We start from the raw sequence: 21,307 nt of genomic DNA, 5'->3' as shown, positions 1-21,307 counted from the left end.
ATTTGCTGCAGTTAATCAATTATACATCAGTCTCTCTGGAGACTTCCTGACTCGGTCCGGATAACGCCTCAGTGGTGCAGTAGTTTTCGGTGGTGTAGTAGGTTCTTTTCGCAAGGTCGATTCGGCTTGAATGCCAGTGTCGGGTTCATTTGGTTCCAGTATCACCAGATCGGAAGTAGATACTATGGGTATCTCTGCTTCATCATTAGGTGTATAGAGTTGTGGTGTAGGTTGTCCCTTTTCGGATGACTCTATGATCTGGTCAGCATGGCACCTTATTATGCTTTCACCAATGTCCACGGTATACATCAGCGGTCCTAGTCGTGTGCAAATAGTTCCAGGCGACCATTTCTCGGTACGGTAGTCCCGGGCCAAAACTTGTTGACCTATCTGGAAGGTTCTAGCTGGCTTTTCATTCATGCCTTGAAATTGCCGGTTCTCTACGTCCCTTCTGATGTTTGGCTTGATCAAATCCAGCCGGCATCTTAGTCTTCTATTGAAAAACATCATGGCAGGAGTTTGGTTTGTAACCACATGTGTTGCATTCCTGTATGCAAACAAGAAGTTATCTACCTTATGTTGTAGATTTATGTCTTCATTACCCATGGCCTTTATGGCCTTCTTGAAGGTCTGGACAAACCTTTCAGCTAATCCATTGGTGGCGGGATGGTATGGGGCGGACGTGTAGCGCTTAACCCCATTGTTTTTTAAGAACTTCCTGAATTCTTCGGACACAAATTGCGGTCCATTATCAGAACAGATCTGTCCAGGCAGCCCATTCCTGGCAAATATGGTCCTTAATACTGTGATGGTTTTTTCCGTGGTGGTGGAGGACATCTTTATTACCTCCGGCCACTTGGAGTGTGCATCAACCGCGATTAAGAACATTGAGTCCATAAATGGACCAGCAAAGTCGATATGTACCCTTTGCCATGGAGATGAGGGCCACTCCCATGGATGTAGAGGGGCTTGTGGTGGGGCGTTTTGGACCTTCTGGCATCCTAGACAGCTCTTGGTCATTTCTTCGATGTCTCCATCGATACCTGGCCACCACACAAACGCTCTGGCTAGGTTCTTCATTTTCACTCCACCCAGATGCCCCTCGTGAAGCTCCTTTAGCACTTTATCATGGAGTTTGAGTGGAGTCACCACTCTGGATCCACACATCAAGGTTCCTCGGCACACTGACAGCTGTTCTCTTCTTTGCGAGAATGCTGGCAACAGTGGTTCGCCATGTGCTGGCCAGCCCTTCACCGTTAAATCGTAGACTCGTGAGAGAGTCGGGTCATTTCTTGTTTCCTTTTCAATGGTAGAATTTGTTACTGGTAGACATTCTACTATGGTTGAGTGGAACATCTCCACTGGGTCCACTGTAGGTGCCTCTTCTACCGTTGGCAACGGTAGGCGCGATAAACCGTCAGCATTCCCATGCTGTTTTGATCCTTTGTATTCTATGTCATATTGGTGTGCCCCTAGGAAAAGGGACCACCTCTGTAGCCTTTGCGCTGTCATAATGGGAACGCCCTTTTTAGGGTTGAATATGGAGACGAGGGGTCGATGGTCAGTCAACAAGGTAAATTTTTGTCCGTGTAGGTAATGGTTGAATTTCTTCACTCCCCACACCAGGCTAAGTGCTTCCCTGTTGATCTGGGCATAGTTACGCTCATCTGAGTTCAATGAGCATGACGCAAAAGCTATCGGCCGCTCCGAGCCATCAGGGAATCTATGCGATAATACCGCTCCTACGCCGTAAGAGGATGCATCGCACGCCAGTCTGATTGGCAGTGATGGGTTGTAATGAGCCAACACTTCCTTGGACGTGATCAAGCATTTGCATTTATGGAAGGCACGTTTACAGTCTTCGCTCCATTTCCAAATTACTCCCGTTTGTAGCAGTGCGTTAAGAGGGTGCAGAACAGTTGACAAGTTCGGTAAAAAGTTATGATAGTAATTTATCAATCCCAGGAATGACCTTAATTGTGAGACATTTTCAGGTGCTGGGGCTTTTATGACCACTTCAATTTTTTCAGGTGACTTATGCAACCCTTCTTCGTTAATTATATGGCCACAATATGATATTTGTTTCAGGAAAAATTCGCACTTGGGGCGATTTGCTCGTAGGCCCCGTTCTCTCAGCCTAGTGAGCACCTGCTCCAAATTGGCAAGGTGCTCGTTGTCGTTTTCTCCTGTTACAAGGATGTCGTCTAGGTAGCATTGAGTCCCCGGAATCCCTTGCATGACTTGCTCCATAGCTCTTTGCCAGATAGCTGGAGCTGATGCTACTCCGAAAACCAGTTGATTGTACTGGTACACGCCTTTGTGTGTGTTTATCGTGAGATACTTTTTAGAGGCCTCCTCAACCTCCATCTGTAGATATGCCTGTGCCAAGTCAATTTTGGTGAAAAGTTTCCCTCCGGATAGTGAGGCGAAAATATCTTCTATCCTTGGAAGAGGATACTGTATCGTGTGAAGGACTGGGTTTAAAGTCACCTTGAAGTCCCCACAGATGCGAATTTTTCTCTGTTCTTCAGATTTATCATTAATCAACGTTTTCTTCATGACCGGGATGATGGATGTTGCCCACTCGCTCCAATCTACCTTGGATAACACGCCTGCTTTTTCCAAATTCTCCAGCTCTGCCTCGACTGCTGGACGAATTGCGTATGGCACCTTGCCTTAAAAAACTTGGGAATTTCCGCGTCTTCCACTTTTATTGAGGCGGTGACGCCTTTCAAGGTTCCTAGTTCCTGTTGAAACACTTCTTTGGCGTTAGCCAAGATGTCTTTTAATCGTTCAGGTATGACGTCATCATCATTTTTTTTCTTACTGCTCACCGTCAGTGCCTGAATGGAGTGCCAGTCTAAACGTATCTTCCTGATCCATTCATGTCCCAACAACGGTGGACCACCATCTTGCAGAACGTATAAATACAACTTCTGTATTTCCTTGCCGTTGTATACAACAGGCACCTTTATTTTCCCTCTGGGATATACTTTCTGCCCTGTATATGTCTTCAAGATAATGGATGTGTCTTTCAAAGGTATATGCGGAAATAGCAGCTCGTAATCCCGTCGACTTATGACGGTCAGAGCTGATCCTGTATCTGGCTCCATTTTAACTGGGGACCCCGCTATTGTGAGGGTAACCCAAATGGTCTGGTAATCTTCTTTGGCAATTACATTATGTAATTTGAGACAGCTTAGTTTCTTGTTTCCGGAGTCGCTATCGCTCTTCTGGTCTTCGGAGCTACTGTCCATCATGATTTGTACCTTTCTGTACTTTTCCCAATTGATTTTTTTTCTGTCAGTGGATTTTTTGTTTCCAGATCGGCATACACGTGCAACGTGTCCCATCTTTCCGCATTGCCTGCATGCTTTGTCCTTGAACCAGCAGTCCCTCTGGTCATGGGTGGATCTGCCACAGCGATAACATCTCTCGAAACCCCGTGTCATTTCATGGGTGCCGAAGTCCTGTGGCTTTTGCTGTATCTCTGCAGCTCCTCTTGCTGCTGCTTCGTATGATACAGCCACACTGAAAGCCTTGTCCAGTGTCAAATCTTTCTCAGAAAGTAGCCTTTTCTGTGTTCCTTCACTTAGGAGACCGCAGACAAATTTGTCTCGTAGAGAATCTGCCAGTCCTGCCCCAAATTGGCAGTGCTTTGACAGCTTTCTTAATTGGGTGAGGTAATCAGCGTTACTTTCATTCTTGTGCTGATTCCTCCTGAAGAATTTGAATCGTTCCGTGATCACCAGCGGTGTTGGGTTTAAGTGCTCCTGCAGGGTATCAACAATCTCCTTAAAATTCTTGTCCATCGGTTTGGCTGGAGTGATTAAGTTTCGTAACAGCCCGTATGTCCTTGCGCCCATCAGATTTAGAAGTACCGATGCCTTTTTATCATCCTCTACTTCATTCGCTGTGCAATATACCTCCACTCTTTCCACATATGTGGTCCAATCCTCTCTATCACTATCGAAAGCAGTAATATTGCCAGTCTTAGGCATCCTGAAAATCAAAAATGGCGCCTCCCGCGCTTTCCTTTCTTCCCTGCCGAGAAAAAAATGGCACCTCCCGCGCGTTCCCGCCGCTGCCGCTGCTGACAACGCTGTTCTCCATGATTTTTATTTACACAGATATTTTTAATAGTTGGCGACTCGTTCCTGCCGGACTCTCTGGGACTTTTCCCTCCCTCTGCTTGGTCCGAATGCCGACCTGCTTTGCAGCGCCGGCCATCTCCCGAGTGCTCCACCCTCCGTCTCTGTTTGCCTCCGCCTTCCGACTCGCTGCTCGGCCCCACTGCAGAGCCACCCGATCGAGCCCCAGCCCACCGCCCAGGAAGGATTAGTGCAGTACCTGCCACCAGCCCGGCTAGCTGGTGAAACCACAGTTTTTTTTCTTCTTTTTTTTCTTCGACCTTCGTCTGAGGAATCGATCTCCTTGAGGTGCTGCCGAATTGCAGGTAAGTCCGTTTCCAATTCGTCGCCACTGTTGTATCCGTGTGTTAATGGAGACACAGAATGCAGGAGTTGGTTTAACAAGTGTTTACTGAACAAAGTCTGGAAGTGAACTAAAAGATACAAGACGCTATACAGGCTTATATACCCGAGTGGTCACTACCGGTATTACAGTACATAGGGGCTCTTAAAGGTACATACACTACAGGAAACCCCTGAATATGAAGCCCGAGTCTGTAAGGGTTTGTGCGGAGTGCTGTGTTTCAGTTCTACTGTCGATAAACGGTTTGAAATTGGCGGTTGCAGAAAGCTGGAGGTGGAGCTGGAAGATTAGGGGCCGCTCTCTGCACTGTCTGTCATTCTTGAAATTGTTTCCTCCCCTCCCGCTCTCCCTGTTTAATCTCTCACTCTGTCTCCTCCCCTCCCTGCCTCTCTCTGTGCTTTTTCAGTCAGGTCGGAGTCGGCTGTATATAAGAGCAGCCAGAAGCAGTTCGTTTCTCATTCAGCAAAGTTTGACTGAAGATTCATCATGACTGGACGAGGTAAAGGAGGCAAAGGACTGGGCAAAGGCGGTGTCAAGTGGCACCATAAAGTGCTCCGTGACAACATCCAGGGCATCACCAAACCAGCCATCCGCCACCTGGCTCGCCGTGGCGGTGTCAAGCGGATCTCGGGTCTGATCTACGAGGAGAACCGCGGGATGCTGAAGGTTTTCCTGGAGAATGTGATCAGGGATGCGGTCACCTACACTGAGCACGCCAAGCGCAAGATGGTCACTGCCATGGTTGTGGTGTACGCTCTGAAACGGCAGGGCCGCACTCTCTATGGATTCGGTGGCTGAATATCTCGACTCTTTCAACCAAACACAACACAAAGGCTCTTTTAAGAGCCACCCACCACCTCACTGAGAGAGCAGTGACCTGGGAACGGGAGCTGGGGTAGATTGTTCTCAAAAATAGATTGTGCTCAGAAATATTATTAACAGATATGTGATGTGTTCTGTAATCTTTGAATTTCGGTTGCACCAGGTTTATGGAGAGAGTTATTTCCTCAGACGGAACATTCCCACTCGGTGTAAAGCCACATCGCGTCTACACATTTGTTCCTTGTGCAGTTATACTGTAATGATTCTAATTTTAATAATTAGCCGGCTGGTCGGGCACAAGCCGTTGAATGGGTTACTGAAAAGAGTCCAACTTGTGAATTATTTGTAGCCAGACGGTGGTGTCCGGCACTGATACTGACAGGGTTTGTGAAATTGTGAAATTTCAGTTCAGTCATTCGGGGACCTGAAATTACCGCAGTTTGAGCCGCTCTAACCCGACCTTATTTCTGATTGGGGATCCGCTCCACAATCCCATTTCTTAACCATTCACAGAGCCACAGATTAGAAAGTAAGCACATCATTGGTTGAAATTGTCGACCAGGCAAAATGTTTGAATTTTTTTGTTTTTGAAAAAGCCGCCAATTCCAGTGCTGGAAAGAAGCGAATTAATCTAAAGTCTAATTTCAAGGGAATGATTTTAAAATCTCGGTCCTTTTGTTCTGTTATTCTGCGTTCACCATCAGTAATTCCTGGTGCTGTTCTACGAACAGGTTTAATTTGTCAGCATCTTATCTGTAAGCGGCGGCAATAAGTTTCCATTCAGCAGTCTAAAATGTGCCGGGCATCAGATCGCTCACTGCACAGTTCCCGAATGACAGATTATTGGCCAAAGCCCTTCTCACAGGCTCCACGGGGACAGAGAGAAGCGACTGAATTCTGATCCTCTCCCCTGAAAGCGGCAGCTAACGTCACAATGGGACGGGGGAGGGAAATTCTGAATGGGCTGGAGAGGAGAGGTGAGAGGAATCGAGTGGAAGAGCGGGAGATTGGCGTGGGTCCCTTTCCCCGCTCCTGTCAGCATCAACAGCCCAGAGTGCGGGCAAGGGGAAGGGCCCTAAAGCACCAAGCCCAGGAAGTTACATTTAAAACATTAAGTGATTCTCGCAATGGTCCTTTCAATACGTGCAGAATAAAATCGATTTGTTTCAAAACGGTTATTTCCTGCACTAAAATTGGCGATCTTTTTGAAGTGGATGATTAATCCAAGCTCAGCCAATCGGGGCCTGAGTTTCCAGCGTTTCATTGATTGGTCAGAGTTGGGTTTAAAGTGGCTGTGCGCAGGTCTCCAGCCAATCAGTGCTCGGGGCGGTCCCTCACTGAGTATAACAAGGCGGACACACAGCAGACTCCGCATTAACAGGTCCTGTGTTACAGATTGTGCTGAGATCTGTTCAGAAAATGGCCAGGACCAAGCAGACAGCGCGCAAATCGACCGGAGGGAAAGCTCCTCGCAAACAGCTGGTGACCAAAGCGGCCTGGAAGAGCGCTCCAGCTACGGGCGGAGTGAAGAAGCCCCATCGCTACAGACCCTGCACTGTGGTTCTGAGGGAGATCCGCCGCTACCACAAATCCACCGAGCTGCTGATCCGCAAACTGCCCTTCCAGCGCCTGGTGCGAGAGATCGCTCAGGACTTCAAGACCGACCTGCGCTTCCAGAGCTCGGCCGTCATGGCCCTGCAGGAGGCCAGCGAGGCTTACCTGGTGGGGCTCTATGAGGACACCAACCTGTGCGCCATCCACGCCAAGCGAGACACCATCATGCCCAAAGACATCCAGCTGGCCCGCCGCATCCGCGGGGAGCGCGCCTAAACTCACCGTGCCCAGCTCCAGACTGTAGTGTCCGCGTGTCAATAACACACGGACTGCAGGAGAACGGTAATAAGAGGTGTTCACTGAACAGAGGGTATGCTGGAACTGAAAGTACAGAAGCCTGCTATGGCTTTACATACAGGTGTGGTCACTGTTGGTACTACAGTATAAAAGCAGTTCTCTCTTAAAGGTACATACACAATAATTCCTCCCCTTTTAGATAAACAGTACATAACATTCATTTAACAATTGAATAATAACTAATTACAATTACAATTTTCTTTGTACTATATACATCAGCTGAAAGTAATCATTTATAAATTCAGTCTTTGAGGATGCTTCCTGATCCTGTCTGGATAGTGCCTTTCTCGAGTATCCTGTTCTTGCGGCGGAGTCGATTCTGGCTCATTGTCATTGGTTGGTTCGTCAGCTTCCAATACCACTGATTCTGAGGTAGACGCAATCTGTACTTCAGGTTCATCACCAGGTGCGCATGCTCGTGGTATGGGTTTGACTTGTTCCTGTGACTCTAGAATCTGGTTAGCATGGCATCTAACGATGCTCTGTCCAACGTCCACTGTGTACATTAGTGGTCCCTGCCATGTGCATATCGTTCCTGGCTGCCATTTTTCTGTTTGGTAGTCGCGGGCCAAGACTGGTTGCCCTATCTTGAAGCTCCTGGTTGGCTTTTCATTGATGTGCTGGAATTGCTTATTCTCAACATCTCGTCTTATGTTTGGTTTGAGCAAGTCCAGGCGACATCTTAACCCGCGGTTAAAGAACATCATGGCTGGAGCTTGGTTGGTGACTGCATGTGTCGCATTTCGGTAAGCAAACAAGAAATTATCCACCTTGTGTTGCTGTGGTATGTTGTCATTATACATCACCTTTATTGCTTTTTTAAAGGTTTGAAGAAACCTCTCAGCCAATCCATTTGTGGCTGGATGATATGGGGCGGATCTGTAATGCTTTACCCCATTATTCCTCAAAAACCTCCGGAAATCCTCGGACACAAACTGTGGTTCATTGTCGGAGCAAATCTGTTCTGGCAAGCCATTCCTGGCAAAGATGGTCCGTAGGACTGCAATAGTTTTCTCCGTGGTGGTGGAGGACATTTTGATGACTTCTGGCCATTTCGAATGTGCATCCACAGCGATTAAAAATATTGAGTGCATAAATGGACCAGCAAAATCAATGTGTACCCATTGCCATGGAGATGTGGGCCACTCCCATGGGTGTAGCGGGGCCTGTGGTGGAGCGTTTTGGACTTTCTGGCATCCTGTGCATCTCTTGGTCATTTCCTCGATTTCTTTATCGATTCCTGGCCACCACACAAATGCCCTGGCTAGGCTCTTCATTTTTACCCCTCCCAGATGACCCTCATGAAGCTCATTGAGCACTCTTTCTCTCAACTTGGGTGGAATTACCACTCAGGATCCACACATCAAGGTCCCCCGGCACACTGACAGCTGTTCTCTCCTGGGCGAGAATGCTGGCAACAGTGAGTCGCCGTGTGCTGGCCATCCCTTCACCGTCAAATCATAGACCCGAGAGTGTCGGGTCATTTTGGGCTTCCTTCTCTATACTTGAGTTTGTAACAGGTAGACATTCGACTGTGGTTGAATGGAATACCTCAACAGGGTCCACTGCAGGTGCTTCCTCCACCGTAGGCAGCGGCAGGCGCGACAACCCATCAGCATTTCCATGCTGTTTGTGCCCTTATACTCTATGTCGTATTGATGTGCCCCTAGAAAAAGGGACCATCTTTGCAGCCGTTGCGCTGTCATCACCGGAACGCTTTTCTTTGGGTTAAAAATGGAGACAAGATGCTGGTGATCAGTCAGTAAGGTGAATTTCTGCCTGTGCAGATAGTGATTGAACTTCTTCACCCCCACCAGGCTGAGGGCCTCCCTGTCAATCTGGGTGTAGCTACGCTTGGCTGAAGTTAATGAGCGTGACGCAAAGGCTATTGGCCTCTCTGAACCGTCAAGGACTTTGTGCGACAGCACCACTCCAATGCCGTAGGGAGACGCATCACATGCCAACCGAATCGGTAGTGATGGATTGTAGTGGGCCAATATTTCTTTTGAATTGATTAGGCATTTACATTTCTGAAAGGCACGCTTACACTCATCACTCCATTTCCATGCTACTCCAGTTTGCAGCAGGGCGTTCAGCGGGTGCAGAATTGTAGACAAATTTGGCAAGAACTTATGGTAGTAGTTCAACCTGAGGAACGACCTCAGTTGTGACACATTTTCCGGTGCTGGAGCCTTGACTACTGCCTCAATCTTGTCTGGGGACTTATGTAACCCCTCTTCATCAATCACGTGGCCACAATACGAGATTTGTTTCCTGAAAAACTCGCATTTGGGGCGGTTGGCTCGTAGCCCATATTCTTGTAATCTAGTGAGCACCTGCTCCAGGTTGGCAAGGTGTTCACTTGTCATTTTCGCCCATAACCAGGATGTCGTCCAAATAACACTGGGTCCCCGAGATCCCTTGCAGGACTTGTTCCATCGCTCTCTGCCAAATTGCCGGAGCTGATGCTACCCCGAATACCAGTCGGTTGTACTGGTAAAGACCTTTGCGAGTGTTTATCGTGAGGTATTTTCTAGATGATTCATCTACCTCCATTTGAAGATACGCTTGGGCCAGATCAATCTTCGTAAAGCGTTTCCCTCCAGATAGTGAGGCGAAAATATCTTCTATCCGCGGAAGTGGATATTGTACTGTGTGAAGGATTGGGTTCACAGTTACCTTAAAGTCCCCACAGTTGCGAACCTTCTTCGGTTCCCCAGGCGTGCTGCTCAATGATTTCTTCATTACAGGAATGATGGGTTGGCCCACTCGCTCAAGTCCATGTTGGACAGCACACCAGCATGCTCCAGACTCTCCAGCTCTGCGTTGACGGCTGGGCAGATCACATACGGTACCGGTGTGGCCTTTAAAAATTTTGGGTTTGCGTTATCTTCAATTTTTATCGTTGCCGTTACGCCTTTTAGAGTCCCAAGTCCTTGCTGGAACACCTCTTTCGCGTCAGTTAGAATTTTTGACAGTCGTCCAGGTGTGGCGTCGTCATTCTTTTTGTCAGCCACAGCTAGCGCCTGAATGGAATACCAATCCAATTGTATTTTTTGGATCCATTCACGTCCCAATAATGGTGGTCCTCCATCTTAACATAGAAACAGAAACTAGGAGCAGGAGTAGGCCATTCGGCCCTTCGAGCCTGCTCTGCCATTCAACAAGATCATGGCTGATCATCCAAACCCTAGCACCCGGTCCCTACACTGACAGCCATCCCACCCAAGCCCTATCCCCGTAACCACGCGTATTTAATCCCCCCTAACACTAAGGGCCAATTTTTTTTTTATCATGGCCAATCAACCTAACCCGCAAAACTTTGGACTGTGGGAGGAAACCGGAGCACCCGGAGGAAACCCACGCAAATATGGGGAGAATGTGCAAACTCCACACAGACAGTCACCCAAGGCCGGATTTGAACCCGGGTCCCTGGTGCTGTGAGGCAACAGTGCTAACCACTATGCCACCATGCTTGTAGTGCATATAGATACAGTTCCTGTGTTTCCTTGCAGTTGTATTTAATGGGCACCCTTATTTTTCCTCTGGGTTAGACTTTTTGCCCCGTATCTGTATTTTGCACCAGTCACTGAAGGAGAGCATGCAGGTGCAACAGGCGATTAAGAGGGCAAATGGTATGTTGGCCTTCATATCAAGGGGGTTCGAGTATAGGAATAGGGATACCTTACTACAGCTGTACAAGGTGCTGGTGAGACCGCATCTGGAGTATTGTGTACAGTTTTGGTCGCCCCATCTGCGGAAGGATGTTCTTGCCATGGAAAGAGTGCAACGGCGATTCACCAGGCTGATACCTGGAATGGCGGGAATGACCTACGAAGAGAGATTAAATAGTTTGGGCTTGTACTCACTGGAGTTTAGAAGATTGAGAGGGGATCTCATCGAAACATATAAAATTATGGTAGGCCTGGACAGGCTGAATTCAGAGAGAATGTTTCCAATGGCCGGGGAGCACAGAACCAGGGGCCACAGTCTAAAAATAGCGGGCAAATCATTTAAAACAGAGATGAGGAAGAATTTCTTCACTCAAAGAGTGGTGAGCCTGTGGAATTCCCTGCCACAGAGGGCTGTGAAGGCTAATTCAATAAATATTTTCAAGAGAGAATTGGATATATTTCTGAAGGCTAAGGGGATTAAGGGTTACGGAGAAAAGGCGGGGACGGGGTACTGAACTGGTAAGATCAGCTATGATCTCAGACGAAGATCAGCCATGATCTCATTGAATGGCGGAGCAGGCTCGAAGGGCCGAATGGCCTACTCCTGTTCCTATCTCTATGTTTCTATGTATATGTCTTCAAGACAATGGACGTATCCTTCAAGGGAATGTGTAAGAATAGCCGCTCGTAGTCTCATCGATTCATGACTGTTAGGGCTGATCCTGTGTCCAATTCCATCTTTACTTGGGACCCTGCTATCATGAGGGTGACCCAAATGGTTCGGTGATCCTCCTTTGCGATCACGTTGTGTAACTTTAGACAACTTAGTCTCCTGCTCCCGGAGTCATTATCACTCTTCTGATCTTCTGAACTACTGTCCGTCATCTTTTGTATTTTCTTGTACTTTTCCTTAGTAGTTCTTTTAGTGTTGGTTTTCTTTCCTGACCTGCAGACTCGTGCTATGTGTCCCACTTTTCCACATTGCCTGCATACTTTGTCCTTAGCCCAGCAATCCTTCTGGTCATGGTTTGTTCCGCTGCAGCAATAGCACTTTTCTGCTCCATATGCCATTTCATTGGTGCTATATTCTTGCAGTTTCTGTTGTATTTCCGCAGCTCCCCGTGCTGCTGCTTCATAGGATACTGCAATGCTGAAAGCCTTTTCTAGCGTAAGGTCCTTTTCCGAAAGTAGTCGTTTCTGGGTTCCTTCACTCTGGAGACCGCAGACAAACTTATCCCTTAAGGTAACTGCCAGTCCTGCTCCGAACTGGCAGTGCTTCGATAACTTGCGTAGTTCCATAAGATAGTCAGCATTACTCTCATCTTTGTGCTGGTTACTTTTATGGAACTTGAGTCTTTCTGCTATCAGCAGCGGTGTAGGGTTTAGATGATCCTGTAAGATATTGACAATCTCTTCAAAGCTTTTCTCCATTGGTTTAGCTGGGGTAATTAAATTCCGCAATAGGCCGTACGTTCTCGCGCCCATCAAATTTAATAATACTGATGCCTTCTTTTCATCGGCCACCCCATTTGCCTTGCAGTACACTTCAATTCTTTCCACATACGTGGTCCAGTCTTCTATTTCGTTGTCGAAGGCAGTGATACTGCCACTCTTCGGCATCTTGGGTGGTTTAAAATAGCGCCTCCCGTGCTTTTCCTTCTTCCCCAATAGATTAAAATGGCGCCTCCCGCGCTTTTCCTTCTTCCCCTTGCTGCCAATGCTGCTCCTAGCGTGGTAAATAGTAATGGCGGCGCTCCGCGGCTTCGGCGCGTCGCTCTTTTGTTAGTTAAATTCCTTAGTTTTATTCTTCTTCGACGCTGTCCACTGCGCGTCTCTTTTCCTTCCCCTCTTTTAATTTCTCTAATGCTGCCCGGCTCTTGAGCACCGACATTTCCCTGTGCGCTCCACCCTCTCTCTCTCTTTTCCTTCCCGATGACGTTGCACGGCCCCCTTGCAGAGCCGCTCGATCGAGCTCAAGCCCGCCGCAGTCCGGAAGGGTCAGCGCACTACCTGCTACCAGCACGATTTGCTGGAACACCTTGACTGGGGAGCCAAGCCCAGCTCTCCACAGCTTCCCCTGTGATTCACTGAACTCCGATGGATCACTGGGCGGTTGCCACAGTCGACACCCGTTGCTCTGGCTTCGACCTCCAAGAAGCTTCTTTTCAGGGATGGATCCCCGTGAGGTGATGCAGTACTGCAGGTGAGTTCGAACCTGCTCGTCGCCACTGTAGTGTCCGCGTGTCAATAACACACGGACTGCAGGAGAACGGTAATAAGAGGTGTTTACTGAACAGAGGGTATGCTGGAACTGAAAGTACAGAAGCCGGTGCTACAGTATAAAAGCAGTTCTCAAAGGTACATACACAACACAGACTTTAAGCACCAAATACAACAACGGCTCTTTTAAGAGCCACCAAATCAGCAAAGAAAAGAGCTGCGATCTCTGCCAGTCAGATTGGGCTGTGCACACACCGTGCAGGTCTTGTAGTGTTACTGTAACTGGGGATTTATAAACTTGGGCATTGAATATCTGACGGTGCGTTTATGATCCAGGTTTAAATGTGAGTCAGCTGCCCAGTAGACTGACTGCACCCGACCAGTCGGAAACTATAAGTGGGAGTTCTGATAGTAAATTGATCCCACTCCGCATAACGTGATAGATTTGTGAGAGAGAGAACGAGGTGCCTGAAGTCTGAATTTCACATTTAAAACGAACTCTTAATGCAGGGACAGGTGGGAACTTCAGTTACTAATTGGAATATTTGCAATTAACCAGAGCTGGAATTCTGATTCCATCCTTTGGCCAAATTAGCAAGGAAAAATTGTCTGGATCAATGTGTTTACTTCTCCCTATGGAATTATTGCCCCAATAAGAAATGATGAGCCCATCAAATGCTCATTCCCTTTATACTCGGTTTTTAACATCGGTTTATATTCAGGTCTCCCGTCTTCAAGCCGCTCTCAGGTTAAGATTCCGTTTGTTTTGTTTTTCCTCTGAAGCCAGTCTCTCTATATGGAATAACTGATCTGGTTTTACGCTTACAGCAATCTCGCTGCAGTGTTTTTCGATCTAGATTTCTACATGATCGACAGAGTGTCTTGTTTATAACCAAAAATGGCTGAGGGTCATTTGTGATCAGGAAATTCCCAGCTTAATTGCAGAGATGAAACATGTTAAATTAATTCCGGGATATCTGTGCTCCATTGGACAAAACAGTAACCAGCCCTTTCAAAGATAATGTGGGTGACTCTGAAAAGAGCCTTTGGGTTATTAGATTGAATCATGTTCGCTTTACTTGCTCTTGGAGCTGGCAGTGCTGGTTATCTTGGGCAGCAGCACCGCCTGAATATTAGGCAGCATCCCGTACTGAGCAATGGTCACCCCTCCCGTCAGAGAAATAATGAAAATGTCCTCCCACATCCGCCCTTCTTATACCTTCTGGAGGAATGCAGATAGCGAACTTGTGATTGGTCGCTCTGTGGTGAATTTCATTGGTGCTTTCCGGTGACCAATCACGCTCTGTTTTTCCCGCCAATGAAAAGTGAGTGGAAATAACTGTTCTCAACCGTCAGACCGCCAACGATTTTTTTAATTTCAAAAAGCCCGCCAATATTTTCCTAAACGAGCCATTAGCCAAAGAAATCCGAACATTTTTTTTCTTCCTTTTGTCTTGTTCCATCTCTCCCTTGCAAATTCCAGGCTGTTACAATCAGGATTAATTTCGGGTTCAACTTCAAACTGTATCGGGCGGGCATCAATTTGCATTGATTCTGTAACGGGAGACATTCCAGCTCAATCTTTGTAAAAGTGAGGATTCACAGATTACGATCGATCATTTGCACAGGCACTGCTGCGGGAGTGAAACCAGATCTGGGAGTCCTGCTGTAAGAAGGGAAGAGGGACAGAGGGTTTAAACTGCCCCCGTTCTGGTCTCTGTAAGAAACCCCATTCTGGGTTTTTGCAATGCAGTAATTCTCGGGTTAATACAAGGATTGACCACAAATGGCATTGAAAAAAATGAAAATGTTTTTGCAGAGATTGAGGTGACTGAAATCCGAGTCTCATCTCGAAAACAAGCTTTTAATTCATCGGAAGGCGCTGCAAGTGAACGGTACTGAGAGCAAAGGGAAAGAGCGATCAGGGACCGTGTTTGTAGTTTACTGGACGGGAAATACAACAGCGACGCTAAGGTCGATCCGGCCAGTGAAACTGCTTATCTGAGAATGCAAAACTAAATCTACAGCTGGAACTTCAAACGTTCTCAAACACACTTGTTCAGGAAATAATTACAGTAAATTGTGTCTAAAGGGAGATGCGATTGTGTAACTCTTTCAGAGAGATTGTGGGTGGCTCTTAAAAGAGCCGTTGTGCTTTGGGTTTGTTCTTTCAGGACAGCGTGGAGTTTTACTTGGAGCTGGTGTATTTGGTCACCGCCTTTGTCCCTTCCGACACGGCGTGCTTGGCCAGCTCCCCGGGCAGCAGCAGGCGCACGGCGGTCTGGATCTCCCGGGAGCTGATGGTGCGCCGCTTGTTGTAATGGGCCAGGCGGGAAGCCTCACCCGCGATGCGCTCGAAAATATCGTTCACAAACGAGTTCATGATGCCCATGGCCTTGGAGGAGATGCCGGTGTCGGGGTGAACCTGCTTCATCACTTTGTAGATGTAGATGGAGTAACTCTCCTTCCTCGACTTTCTGCGCTTCTTGCCGCCCTTCGCTGCTGGTTTAGTGACGGTTTTCTTAGCGCCTTTCTTGGCCACTGTTTTCTTTTCGTCAACCATTCTCAAACTCGATTTCAGATGCAAAATGACGCAAAGTTGCTCCCCGCTCCTTTTAAATAGGCTGCCCCCATAGCCCTATGCTAATGAGGGATGGGTGAAGGCAATGGTTGTGATTGGCTGGTTAGGAATGATGTTTTTTTCCATTGTTCTGCATCTCCCTGATTGGTTTCTTTATGTATTCAATCAGATTGCGTGTTTGCCACCAGCGCGCCCCCTGCAGTCAGAAAAGTCATCCAAGGAGCAAAGGGAGATTCATCTGCCCATTCACCAATTCCCACACCATTATGCAATGCCCCAAGCATATCAGATGGGACAGCAATTTAGATGTACTTACTCCAAACGGTGCACCATATTCACGCCTTGCGGTGTGGTCCCCGCCACATTAGTTCAGTATCTGCCAGTCTCGAGTAATTTGTGTGTGGGAGAATAGTTCTGTATCACTCAATCTCTGGTGATTTATGTAATTGTGGGAATCATTCTCAATCTCAGTCTGTTACAGTATGTGAGTGTGGGATCCATTCGTTTCCTGTCCGTCACCGATATCATGTGTCAGGGTGGGATTCCATCTGTATCCGTCAAAATCTGGTACCGTGTGTCAGTGTTTGGATTCATTCGGAGTCTGTCATTCTCTGGTAATGTACGTGTGTGCGATGTTAATTCTGTATCTGTATATCACTGGGATGTGCGAGTCTGAGATTCATTCTGTATCTGTCAGTCTCTGGTACTGAGTGTGAGTGTGGGAATCATTCTGTATCTGTCAGTCTCTGGTACTGTATGTTAGTGTCGGATTAGTTCTGAATCAGTCTGTCTCTCGCACTGTTTTTCAGCGAAGGATTCTGCATGAATATGCTACACACTCGGTTTTTGAAAGTGGGAGTTGTACTGCATCTATCAGTCTCTGCTACTTGATGTTAGTTTGAGATTCCTTCCATTTCTGTTAGTTTCTGATACTTTATGTGATTGTGGGACTGAATCTATCTGTAATCGATTGTACTGCATTTGATTGTGTAGTCATTCTGTATCTGCCAGGCCCTCTGATGCTCTGTGTTACTGTAATATTTATTCTCTGTCTGTCAGTCTCTGTTATGTATGTGCATGTTAGTGTTATTATATATCTGTCAATCTCTGGTAGTTTATGTGAGAGTGAGATTCATTCTACACCAATCAGTCTTTAAGGTGGGGTTAACTGTGTCTCATTTACTGGTACTGTGTACGAGTGTGTATTAATTCTGGGTCTGTCACCGTCTGATAATCTGTGTCAGTGTGAGGTTAATTCTCTTTCTATGCCAATCTGTGATTCTGTATGTGAGATTGAGATATTTTCTATATTTGTCAGTGCCTGGTATGGCATGTGAGTTTGAGATTTATTCTGTACCTGTCAGTCACTGATACTTATGTGAGAGTTAGATAAATTCTCTCTCTGTCACTATCTGGCACTTTATGAGAGTGTGAGATTTATTCTGTGCAACTACCAGTCTCTGACACAGTATGTGAGCGTGAGATTTATTCTGTACCTGTCAGTCTCTGATAACCTGTGTCAGTGTTGATTGATTCTGTACGTGAATGTGGGTTTTACTCTGTACCTGTCAGTCTCTGATGAGAGAGTGTGGGTTTTATTCTGCATCTTGCAATTTCTGTTCTGTGAGAATTGTTTTTATGCTATTTCTGTCAGCCTTTGGTTTGTGAATGTGGGTTTCAGTCTGTGTCTGTCAATGGTATTTGAATGCATTTTTTATTCTCTATCTATTAGTGTCTGAAGTGTGAGTGTGGGTTTTATGCTATAACGGGCTGTTTCTGATCAGTGATTGTGAGATTTACTCTGCATCAATCAGCCTCTGGTTTGTGAATGTGGGTTCTATTCTGTCGATCTCTAGTACGCTAGTACTTGTTTTACACAGTGCCAGTCAGTTTCTGATACATGACTGTGGGGTTTCCTTTCTAACTGTCAATTTCTGCTATGGAAGAAAAGGTTCACTTCGAATCTGTAAGGTTCTGGTTCGTGGGTGAGGTTTCTCTTCTTTATCTGTCAGTCTCTGATATGTGAGTGTCTTTTTCACTCTCTTCTTTTTCTGTTATGCAAAGGTGTGTTTTATTATGTACCTGTTAGCTTCTGGTGTGTGAGTGTGGGTATCTTCTGTATCAGTCAGTCACAGGAGATTGAGTGTGAGATTATTCTGTCTCTGTCAGTTTCTGGTATCAGTGTGTGCATTTTTCTTTGTACCTGTCAGTGTGTGGATTGTGAGGACGGACATTATTCTGTACATTTTGGTTTCTTGTATGTGTGAGTAGGTTGTATTCTTTACTTTTTAGTTTCTGTTGTATGTGTGAGGATTTGAATCAATACCTGCTTGTTTCTGGGATGTGAGTGTGAGATTTGCTCTGTGTCTGTTAATCTCTGGTATGTGAATGTGGGACTTACACTTTATCTCACAGTCTTTTGTGTGTGAGTGTGGGTTTTACTCTGTATATGTCACACTCTGGGATGTGAGTGTGGGTTTTACTCTGTAAATGTTATACTCTGGGATGTGTGTTAGGGTTTTACTCTGTAAATGTCATAATCTGGGATGTGTGGTGCGGGGTTTACACTGTCTTAATCTAAATGTATACTCTCGGGAGCCGCAAGCCTACATTTCGTTGTACTGCACTTGTGCACTAACAATGACAATAAAGTTGATTATTATCTGGGAGGTGTGGTGGGGGGGTTTACCCTGTATCAGTCATACTCTGGGATATGAGTGTGTTTTTTTCTCTGTATCTGTCATACTCTGGGATGTGTTTGTGGGTTTTGCTCAGCACCTGTCATACTCTGGGATGTGTGTGTGGGTTTTACACTATATCTGTCATACTCTGGGATGTGTGTACGCGTTTTACTCTGTATTTGTTAGTCTTTGGTGTGCAAGGGTGGATTTTACTCTATATCTGTCAGTTTCTGTTTTCCGAGTGCCAGGTTTTAATATTTACCTGTCAGTTTCTGGCATGGAAGTGTGTGTGGTCATTCTGTACCTGACAGTGTCTTTTGTGTGAGTGTGGCTTTATTCTATATCTGTGAGGCTCAAGTAACCGTATGACATATTGGTGCTTGTAATGCTTATATCTCTGGGAGGTGTGTGTGGGTTTTTGACTGTAATATTCAGTTTCTGCCATTGTGTGTGTGTTTTACTCTGTACCTCTCTGTCCCTTTGATGTGAGTGTGATTTTTTCTTTGTAACAGTCCGTGTCTGGTATGTGAATGTAGGCTTTATTTTGTACCTGGTTTTTCTGGTATGTGTGAATGTGTTGTATTATATATCTGTCAGTTTCTGTTATATGATTGAGGATTTTACCCTATTACTCACTGTCTCTGGTATGTGAGTGTGGGTTTTTCTCTGTCCCTATTCAGAGGGATTTGAGTGTCCTTTTACCCGAATCAGAGAAAGTTATGCAGGTACAATTAGAATGGTAAAAGGTATGTTTGCATTTATTGCAAAGGTGTTGCAGTAAAAGTATAAGTATGTGTTGCTGCAATTTTATAGGCCTTTGGTTATACCATAACTGGAGTACTTTGCACAATTTGGACTCCTTATCTAAGGCAGAATATACATGCTTTAGATGGGGTGTATCAAATGTTCATGAGACTGATTCCTAGGCTATCCTATTAGGAGAGATTGATTATAATAGGCATATATTCTCTGGAATTTAGAAGAAGGAGAGGTGATCTCATTGAATCATTTCAAATTCTTAGAGTGTTTGCCAGGGGTAGATGTGGCGAGGCTGTTTCCACTGGCAGGAGAGTCTAGAACTAGGGTTCATAGGCTCATGATAAGGCATCGGACAATTAGGAATGAGTTGATGAGAAATGTATCCACTCAGAATGTTGTGAATCTTTGGAATTCTCTACTGCATGGGGCTGTGGATGCTCAGTCGATGAGTGTATTCAAGACTGAGATAATATATTTTGGGGCACTAAGGGAATCAAGGGATATAGGGACAGGATGGGATATTGGAGTTGTGGCAGAAGTTCAGATATGATCTTATTGAATGTCAGAGCAAGCTTGAGGGGCTTTATAACTATTTCTTACTTTCTTATAGCTGACTGTCTCTTGATGTGATTGTGGATTTTATTCTGTTTCGGTCAGTCACTTGAATGTGAGTGTTGTGTTATTTCACTATCTTCAGTTTCTGATATGGAAATGTTGGATTTATTATCCACGTGTGATCTTCTGGTATGTGAGTTTCACTCTGTATCTGACAGTCTCTGGTGTGTGAGTTTCACTCTGTATCTGACAGTCTCTGGTATGTGAGTGTGAGTTTCACTCTGTATCTGACAGTCTCTGGTATGTGAGTGTGAGTTTCACTCTGTATCTGACAGTCTCTGGTATGTGAGTGTGAGTTTCACTCTGTATCTGACAGTCTCTGGTATGTGAGTGTGAGTTTCACTCTGTATCTGACAGTCTCTGGTACTGAATGTGAGTTTCACTCTGTATCTGACAGTCTCTGGTACTGAATGTGAGTTTCACTTTGTATCTGACAGTCTCTGGTATTGAATGTGAGTTTCACTCTGTATCTGACAGTCTCTGATATGGGAGTGTGAGTTTCACTCTGTATCTGACAGTCTCTGGTACTGAATGTGAGTTTCACTCTGTATCTGACAGTCTCTGGTATGTGAGTGTGAGTTTCACTCTGTATCTGGCAGTCTCTGGTATGTGAGTGTGAGTTTCACTCTGTATCTGACAGTCTCTGGTATGTGAGTGTGAGTTTCACTCTGTATCTGACAGTCTCTGGTATGTGAGTGTGAGTTTCACTCTGTATCTGACAGTCTCTGGTACTGAATGTGAGTTTCACTCTGTATCTGACAGTCTCTGGTACTGAATGTGAGTTTCACTCTGTATCTGACAGTCTCTGGTATTGAATGTGAGTTTCACTCTGTATCTGACAGTCTCTGATATGGGAGTGTGAGTTTCACTCTGTATCTGACAGTCTCTGGTACTGAATGTGAGTTTCACTCTGTATCTGACAGTCTCTGGTATTGAATGTGAGTTTCACTCTGTATCTGACAGTCTCTGGTATGTGAGTGTGAGTTTCACTCTGTATCTGACAGTCTCTGGTATGTGAGTGTGAGTTTCACTCTGTATCTGACAGTCTCTGGTATGTGATTGTGGGTTTTATGCTGTACCTGTCAATTTCTGTTGTAAGAGTAAGGGTTTTGTTCAGTACCTGTCAGTTTCTGGGATGGGAGTGTGGAATTTAGTCTGCATCTGTAAGTCACTGGTTTGTGAGTAATGGCATTAATCCCTAGCTGTTATTCTCTGGTGCCTGAGTTATGTTGTCCCCTTTATCATTCCGAGTCTGGAATTTGTGTGTGGTCTTTACTTCGTATCTGTCAGTCTCTGGGATTTTATTCTTTATCTGTCAGCTTCTGCTATGTGAGTATGTGTTTCACTCTGTACCATTCTGTCTATTGTATGTGAGTGTGGTGTGATCTCTGTAACTGTCAGTTTCAAGTACGTGAGTGGGGATTTATGCTGTATCTGTCAGTTTATATTATATGAGTAAGGTTTTAATCAGTTGCTGCCTGTTTCTGGTATGGGAGTGTGGATTTTAGTCGGTATCTGCCCGTCTATGCTTGTGTGTGTGGTTGTCACCC

The 21,307-nt window shown here is 45.8% G+C and overlaps 3 protein-coding genes across 3 annotated transcripts; 2 read left to right on the top strand and 1 right to left on the bottom strand.

Annotated features, from left to right (window-relative positions):
• The first annotated feature begins 4,980 nt into the window (after positions 1-4,980).
• On the top strand, positions 4,981-5,321 carry LOC147098413 (histone H4-like). Its single transcript, XM_085970048.1, has one exon. The coding sequence runs from the start codon at positions 4,981-4,983 to the stop codon at positions 5,290-5,292; it is 312 nt and encodes a 103-aa protein (XP_085826174.1). The 3' UTR covers positions 5,293-5,321.
• A 1,414-nt stretch (positions 5,322-6,735) lies between these two features.
• On the top strand, positions 6,736-7,146 carry LOC147098412 (histone H3-like). The gene has a single exon (XM_085970047.1). It carries the CDS (start codon positions 6,736-6,738, stop codon positions 7,144-7,146), a length of 411 nt encoding a protein of 136 aa, XP_085826173.1.
• Positions 7,147-15,275: 8,129 nt separating this feature from the next.
• LOC147098411 (histone H2B-like) lies at positions 15,276-16,205 on the bottom strand. Its single transcript, XM_085970046.1, has one exon. The coding sequence runs from the start codon at positions 15,682-15,684 to the stop codon at positions 15,310-15,312; it is 375 nt and encodes a 124-aa protein (XP_085826172.1). The 5' UTR covers positions 15,685-16,205; the 3' UTR covers positions 15,276-15,309.
• Positions 16,206-21,307: the final 5,102 nt, after the last annotated feature.

This window comes from Somniosus microcephalus, chromosome 29 (assembly GCF_052327205.1).
Source record: "Somniosus microcephalus isolate GS21.2 chromosome 29, FLI_Smic_1.0, whole genome shotgun sequence".
Taxonomy (NCBI): Eukaryota; Metazoa; Chordata; class Chondrichthyes; order Squaliformes; family Somniosidae; genus Somniosus; species Somniosus microcephalus.
The sequence above is the reverse complement of the archived record's forward strand: the minus strand, read 5'-3'. Positions and strand labels throughout refer to the sequence as shown.